At 58.8% G+C, this 7,924-nt stretch overlaps 1 protein-coding gene across 1 annotated transcript; it reads left to right on the forward strand.

The window, feature by feature from the left end:
- The first annotated feature begins 5,848 nt into the window (after positions 1-5,848).
- LOC123328689 (homeobox protein prophet of Pit-1-like) lies at positions 5,849-7,803 on the forward strand. The gene is made up of 2 exons (XM_044926667.2): positions 5,849-6,390; positions 7,280-7,803. Exons 1-2 carry the CDS (start codon positions 6,357-6,359, stop codon positions 7,678-7,680), a joined length of 435 nt encoding a protein of 144 aa, XP_044782602.1. The 5' UTR covers positions 5,849-6,356; the 3' UTR covers positions 7,681-7,803.
- Positions 7,804-7,924: the final 121 nt, after the last annotated feature.

A 7,924-nucleotide genomic window follows, 5' to 3' on the forward strand; every position in this document is an offset into this window, starting at 1 on the left:
CTCATGACATTTGTCACGAGTGGAATGTCTCTCGCTGGCTCCCGGCAATCTTCCATTGCACCAAACGCAGTGGAGTCCCGAGAGGCCCCTCCCAACACCACAGTATCAGTGTCTTCTCAGAGGCACCCTGAGCAACTCCCTGAGGTCACCGGCACAAGTCGAGGGAACACAGGGTGTCCTGCCGCAACCCGAGAAAGACCTCAAGAGTCCGTCTTCAACGCGTCTTGAGGCCGGATTCCCCTACCATGACTCGAGAGCAATGACACGCTCCCCCTCGCCATGCGCATGGACACCTGACTTCCCTGGCGCCACATGAGAGGCTCCCTGAGCTCCCCGTCATACCTCGTGAGAAACCCCACACTGGCGCCGCAGCTCGGGAAAACCCACGAGACGCCACCGTCATCGCGAGATTGGGGACTTCTTTTCCTGCCTGACCTGGAGAGCAATCCCTGGTCCTTTCTCCAAACTTCACAGGAGGCTTTACTCCCTTTAGGCCACTCAATGGGCTCCAAGAGATACCTGTCGCGACTTGAGAGGAGAGCAGAGTACTTTGTTTCCCCTCGAGATGAGGCCTTACCTCGGGTGAGTCTGGAATGCAACCCCGAGATCCCTGTTGCCCCTGGAGAGGAACATTATGTCCTGGACAAAAGCCTAGATGAGGTCTATTTTGCCCTACAGTGACTCGAGAGCAACACCCATCTCTCCCTCGCAATTCGAATGGAAGATTGGTCTTCACTGGGCCAACACAAGAGGAAGTCTGAATTTCCCGTTGTAACTCGAGAATCCCGCCGCAACTCTTAAAAACCACGTGGTTCCCCATTCATCGCAATATGAGGCCTTTGCCCGCTACAGAGTCTCAAGAGAAGTCCCATGTTTCGTCATAAAGTTCGAAATGCTACTTGGCACCCTTGATGCGACCCCAAAAGTTCCCCAATATACCGGTCTCACTCCAAGGGAACACCGAAGTTCCTGGCACCACTTCATTTGAGCCCCTTCTCCCCTCCTGATCACGGCAGGAAGGTCGATTCCCCTGCTTTGTCTAGAAGGGGTTCACAACCTTCATGGCGCACCTCAGGATGAGGCCAGTCTCACGAAGAAATTCGAGATGTAGCCTCAGTGTTGGTGCCACGTGCCGAAAGACCCCGATTTCTCGGTCTTGCTCTTGATAAGAACCCGATGCCCGGACACCTCTTCTAAGGCAACCCTGTGGATGAAGGCACTACACGAGGGGGCACTGGCAACCCTGTTCATCGTCCGGAAAATCCCACAGGATCCACATACAGCTCCACAACTGGCCTGTCACCCCTTAAACAACGAGAGAGGCAAGCGGAGTTCCCTTCCTCAGACAAGACGAGGCCTGAGTATCCAATCCCAACTCTGCAGGCACGCTTCGATCTGAGTCAGAAATGGAGAGGAAACCTGAGGTTCCTGCCTCAACCCGAGATGAGGCCCTCTTCCATTAAAACAAACCCAGTGGAGTCCCGAGAGGCCACTCCCATCTCCACAGTATCCCTGACTTCTCCTAGGCATTCTGAGAAGCTCCTTGAGGCCACCGGCAAAAGTCGAGGGAAATAAGGGTTTCCTGCCACAACCGAAGAAAGACCTCGAGAGTCCTTCTTCAATGCGTCTTGAGGTCAGATTCCCCTACCATGGCTCGAGAGCAATAACCCGCTCCCCCTCGCCACGCACATGGAGACCTGACTTCCCTGGCGCCACACGAGAGGCTCCCTGAGCTCCCTGTCGTACCTCGTGTGAAACCCCACACTGGCGCCGCAGCTCGAGAAAACCCACAAGACCCCTCCGTCATCGCGAGATGAGGGCCATCTTTTCCTGCATGGCCTGGAGAGCAGTCCCAAGTCCTCTCTCCAAACTTCACAGGAGGCTTGACTCCTTTAGGCCACAAAGTGGGTTCCAAGAGGTGCCCGTCGCGACTCGAAAGGAGAGCGGAGTCCTTTGCTTCCCTTCGACACGAGGCCTGACTCCCTGGGTGAGTCTGGAATGCAAACCTGAGATCCCTGTGGCCCTTGGAGAGGAACATTAGGTCCTGGACACAAGCCTAGATGAGGTCTCCTTTGCCCTGCAGTGACTCGAGCGCAACCCCCAGCTCTCCCTCGCAACTCGAATGGATGATTGGACTTCCCTGGCCCAACACAAGAGGAAGCCTGAAATCCCCGTCGTAACTCGAGAATCCCGCCACAACTCGAGAAAAACCACGTGGCTCCCCCGTCATCGCAAGATGAGGCCCTTGGCCGCTACAGCGTATCAAGAGAAGTCCCACGTTCCATCCTGAAGTACAAAACGGTACTTGGCACCCTTGATGCGACCCCCAAAGTTCCCTGACATACCAGTCTCACTCGAGGGAAACACCAAAGTTCACGGCACCACTTCCTGTGAGCCCCTTCACCCCTCCTGATCGCGACAGGAGGGTCGATTCCCATGCTTTGTCTGCAAGGGGTTCCCGACGTTCCCCGTGAACCTCCGGATGAGGCCGGTCTCATGAGGAAATTCGAAAAGTAGCCTCATGGTTGGTGCCACATGTTGAAAGATCCCGAATTCCCGGTCCACTCTAGATAAGAACCTGACGCCCGGACATCTCTTCGAAGGCAACCCTGTGGATGAAGGCACAACACGAAGGGACACTGACATCCCCATGCATCGTCTGGAAAAACCCGCCGATTCCACTCACAGCTCCAAATGTGGACTGTCACCCCGTGAACAACTCGAGAGGCAAGTGAAGTTGCATTCCTTCACACAAGACGAGGCCTTACCCTCCTGGCCCAACTCTTCAGGGACCCTGCGATCGGAGTCAGAAATGGAGAGGAACCCTGAGGTTCCTGCCTCAACTAGAGAAGAGGCCCTCTTCCATTGAACCAAACTCAGTGGTGTCCCGAGAGGCCCCTCCCAACACCACAGTATCCCTGAATTCTCAGAGGCTCCCTGAGAAGCTACCTGAGGTCACTGGCACAAGTCGAGGGAACCCAGAGTTTCCTGAAGTAACCCGAGAAAGACTTGGAGAGTCCTTTTTCAACGTCTCTTGATGCCCGATTCCCCTACCATGACTCCAGAGCAAGGACGCGCTCCCCTCGCCACAAGCAGGAAAACTGACTTCCCTAGTACCACACAAGAGGCTCCCTGAGTACCCCATCGTACCTCGTGAGAAAACCCACAGTGGCGCCGCAGTTCGAGAAAAACCACAAGATGCCCCCGTCAAGGAGAGATGGGGGCCTTCTTTTCCTGCCTGACCTGGAGAGCAATCCCTGGTCCTCTCTCCAAACTTCACAGGAGGATTGACTCCCTTTAGGCCACTCAGTTGGGTCCAAGAAATACCCGGTGCGACTCGAGAGGAGAGCGGAGTCCTTTGCTTCCCTCGAGACGAGGCCTGACTCCCCGGGTGAGTTTGGAATGCAACCCCGAGATCCCTGTCGCCCCTGGAGTGGAACATTATGTCCTAGACACAAGCCTAGATGAGGTCTATTTTGCCCTACAGTGACTCGAGAGCAACCTCCATCTCTCCCTCACAATTTGAATGGAAGATTGGGCTTCCCACGGTCAACACATGAGGAAGTCTGAATTTCCCATCGTAATTCGAGAATTCAGCCTCAAGTCTTAAAAACCATGTGGTTCCCCCTTCATCGCAATATGAGGCCCTTGCCAGCTAGAGTCTCAAGAGAAGTCCCACGTTCCATCTTAAAGTTCGAAATGCTACTTGGCACCCTTGATGCGACCCCAAAGTTCCCCAACATACCGGTCTCACTCCAGGGGAACACCGAAATTCCCGGCGTCTCCAGGGAAGTCCCATGTTCTGTCCTTAAGTGCGAAACGGTACTTGACACCCTTGATGCGACCGCAAAAGTTCCCGACACGCTGGGTTCCCTCGAGGGGAACACCAAGGGTCCCGGCACCACTTCATCTGAGCCCCTTCTCCCCTCCTGATCGCGACAGGAGAGTCGATTCCCCTGCTTTCTCTGGAAGGGGTTCCCGGCCTTCCTGGTGCACCTCAGGATGAGGCCGGTCTCAGGAGGAAATTCGAGACTAGCCATGTGTGAGGTGCCACGTGCCGAACGACACCGATTTTCCGGTCCGCTCTTGATAAGAACCCGATGCCCGGACACCTCTTCGAAGGCAACCCTGTGAGTGAAGGCACAACACGAAGGGGCACTGACACCCCCGTGCATCATCCGGAAAAACCCGCAGGGTCTACACACAGCTCGACAAGGGGCCTGAGACTCCCGGAACAACTCGAGAGGCAACCAGAATTCCATTCCTCAGACAAGACGAGGCATGACTCTCCTGTCCCAACACTGCAGGGACCGTGCAGTCGGAGTCAGAATCGGAGAGGAAGCCTGAGGTTCCTGCCTCCCCTCGAGATGAGGCCCTCTTCCATTGCGCCGAACCCAGCAGAGTCCCGAGAGGCCCTGCCAACTCCACAGCATTCCTCACCTCTCAGAGGCACCCTGGTAAGTTCCCTATAGTCCCCTGCAGAAGTCGAGGGAAACGAGGGTTTCCCGCCGCCACCCGAGAAAGACCTCGAGAGTCCTTCTTCAACGCGTCTTGAGGCCCTAGTCACTTCCCATGACTCGAGAGTGATGACCAGCTCCCCCTCGCCATGCGCATGGAGACATGAGTTCCCTGGCAGCCGCACGAGAGGCTCCCTGAGGTCCTCGTCGTGCCTCGTGAGAAAACCCCCACGGGCGCCGCAGCCTGAGGAAACCCATGAGATGCCCCCGTCATCGCGAGATGAGGGCCTTCTTTTCCTGCCTGGCCTGGAGAGCAATCCCGAGTCCTCTCTCCAAACTGAAGAGGAGGCTCGACACCCTTGAGTCCACTCAGTGGGCTCCAAGAGATCCGTGTCGCGACTTGAGAGGAAAGCGGAGTCCTCTGCTTCCCCTCGAGGCGAGGCCTGACTCCCCGGGGGAGTCTGGAATGGAAACCCGAGATCCCTGTCTTCCCTTGAGAGGAATATTAGGTCCTGGACACACGCCTCGATGAGGTCTCTTTGGCCCTGTAGTGACTCGAGCGCAACCCCCAGCTTTCCCTCGCAACTCGAGGGGAAGATTGGGCTTCCCAGGGCCAACCCAAGAGGAAGCCTGAGATCCCCGTCGTAACTCGAGAATCCCGCCGCAACTCGAGAAAAACCACGTGGTTCCCACCTCTTCGCAAGATGAGGCCCTTGCCCTCGACGGCGTCTCAAGGGAAGTCCCCTGTTCCGCCCTGAAGGGCGAAACGGTCCCTGACAGCCTTCATGCGACCCCCAAAAGTTCTCTCTTTTCACCCTGTTCACGGCGAAAAGAGAAGTGCCTCTCATCGTCCATACCCCGCGGTGCTTCATGCCGCCTTCTTCCTCCTTTGTCTGCTCCGGCCTCCTGATTTCCTTCTGATTTCCTCCTCCTCCCCCTGCTCCCCCTCCTCCCTCTCCTCCTCGCCGCCCTCCGTCTCTTTGAGAAAGCACACACTCTTTCCATGTCCCCTTGTTGGCGCACGGGCGAGGGCTCCGTTGTGTCTAGAACGTCCATGCTTCCTCCCTTGGCTTAGTGGAACCTCCTCCCTAACAGTAGCGGGGGTACACTGTCCGTCCCCTTTCACGGGGATCTCCAGGGCACTTGGGCTGGGGCGACGCGGGCCTCAGGCTCCACATGAAAAAGCCCCAAATGGCGTGAGCTGCCGTTCGAGACGCTGGACCTTCACGTCTCTGGCCGGAGCCTTGAGCTCCAGGCCACTCAGAGCCCTGGGGGTGGCGGTCTGGGACTGCTGCAGGGACAGGACGCCAAGAGGGCACGGAGGAGTTGGGGAGGGGCGTGGGAAACGGAGGCAAGGAAAGCGAGGGATCTAGGTCGAGGCACTGGAGAGAGCGTCCAGTGTCCCTCCATGCCTCGCAGGAGCCGGCGGGGGCAATCGAGGCCAAGGGACGTGTGGAATGTGAAAAGGCGGGAAAACCCAGAGGTTTGGAAGGCAAGGCAGGCTGGGGAAGGGGGCGTGGCCGGCCACGTCAAAGGGACCCAGGGGAATTCCCGGGCAGTTCGCTCTGTGGGCACTGCTGACGGCCCCTGGGCCCGGGGTTGATCCCACCCGCTGCGTGGGAGGGCCACAAACCAAAGCCCCCGAACTGCCCGCCCAGCCCAGCGGCGGACCTTGGGGGTCTGGGGCACGGGCCCGGCCCGTGAAAGCCCACTGGCTCCCCGGGATTCTTGTCCAGGGTCTCTCCTGGGAAAGAGGCCAGGGGCGCCCCCTCCATCGGACGCACCCGCCCCTATTTACATAAATAGGGGCGGAGCCGCCTCCCGCTCTCCAAAGTCCTGAGCCGCTGGGTCCCGGCCCACTAGGTCAGCAGTCTGCAGCGTCCGTGCGGCTCTCCCACCATGGCTTCGTCCAGCTCCTCCAGCACCTCACGCGGTACGTTTGCCCTCGGTCCCTGGGGTCGGATCCCATCTCAGGGGACCCGTGGATCGCCTCGGCCACAGGTTCACGGCAAACGGGTCGGCCCACCACCGAGAATGGCAGGGACCGATTGGCTGGGGCCACGGTTCCCAGGAGTCAGGTGTGCCCAAACGGGCATCGTTTGTTCGTCTTGCTCCTTTGGCACACACGTGGCTTCTGCCTTGTCTTTTCTGGGAAGATGGTGTTGTTTGACGGGGGTTGGGGCTGGGGGGTGTGGGGTTGCGGGGGCTGGGATGGGGCCCTTTATCCTCATCATCCTGCGGGAATGGGAGTCGGGGAGCTCTGGGGCTTTGCCTCCTTCAGTGGCTTCCTCCCCACAATGGCCTGGTGCCTTCTGCCATTGAGGGTTGGGCTTCGCTTCGCTTCCCTTTCCTTTTCCGCTCCTGGCGGCAAATATGGCCAGTGCTCCGCGTTAGCCCGGAGAAGCCAGGTCCCCTCCCGTCCGCATCGTGATGGAGGGAAATCTGGGAGAAGCCCCATCCAGACCTTTCCCGGGCATCTCCCCCAGACGGGTGGGAACATGCGGCGGGATAGTGTTGTGGTCTTCGGCGGGCGGGACTTCTTGCCGCCTCTGTGTCGGGGCTGGGTTTGGTTTCCTTTCTGCCTGCTGGCGTTTCCTGCATTCCGGCCTGGGTGGGGGTCGGGGGTACCGCCCTTGCCTCTCAGCCTGGCTGTCGGGGTGTAGCCAAGCGACTTCCAAATGCACACCCGTCCCCGGGCCCCCGGCTCTGCTCAGGCACAGGGGCAACTGCCCCTGGGCGGGGAGCATGCTTGGGCTCCTCCGCCGAGTCCTCCCCCAGGTGCTCTGGTCTGAGACGCTTCCCTTTCTTCTCTTCTTCCACAGGCCCCATCGCCACAGGATCTCGAAGGAGGAGGCTCGCTCTGAAGCCGAGCCAGAAGGACGCCCTGCAAGCGCTCTTTCAACAGAACCCCTACCCTGGGATAGCGACCAGAGAGCGACTGGCCCGAGAGCTCGGCATTGACGAAAGCAGAGTTCAGGTAGGCCCCCGCCTCTCCACCCGTTCTCCCTTTCAGGCTCTCCATGCCGATCCAAGGCAGCTGAAAGCATCTGGCGGCCTTTCTCCTGAGAAGGAATTCTCTCTGTTTGCCCCTAGGTCTGGTTTCAAAACCAACGAAGAAGATGGTCAAAGCAGAGCCGATCGCCGTCTGAACACGTGCACCAAGAAGGGGAAGGGGGGCCAACGTCGCCTCCTCGACCTCAGTCTTCCTCTCAAGGTAACTTAGCCAGCGTTCTCTCCAAAGGCAAGTCCCCCAGAGGGGGTCCCGAACCCTCCCCCTCTTGCCAGAGAATTCTCTCTGCTGGTGGATGAGCACGGGAGGCCCAGAAACACCAAGGGGGCGGGGGAGGCGGGGGGGGGGGGAGGTGCGGGAGGAGGGGGAAGGTGAGGAGGAAACAGGGCTCTGTGGTTGCTGCCCCTGTCAGTGTCCCAGATCGGGGCAAGACGCCCCCAGCCGGCGTGGGCGGGCA

This window comes from Bubalus bubalis, chromosome 12 (genome assembly GCF_019923935.1).
Source record: "Bubalus bubalis isolate 160015118507 breed Murrah chromosome 12, NDDB_SH_1, whole genome shotgun sequence".
Taxonomy (NCBI): Eukaryota; Metazoa; Chordata; class Mammalia; order Artiodactyla; family Bovidae; genus Bubalus; species Bubalus bubalis.

Excerpts from the sequence above, each read along its gene's own strand:
- LOC123328689 (XM_044926667.2), top strand. The coding sequence starts at position 6,357 with ATGGCTTCGTCCAGCTCCTCCAGCACCTCACGCG. Across the intron at positions 6,391-7,279 it reads CTCCTCCAGCACCTCACGCG|GCCCCATCGCCACAGGATCT; the intron begins GTACGTTTGCCC and ends CTTCTTCCACAG.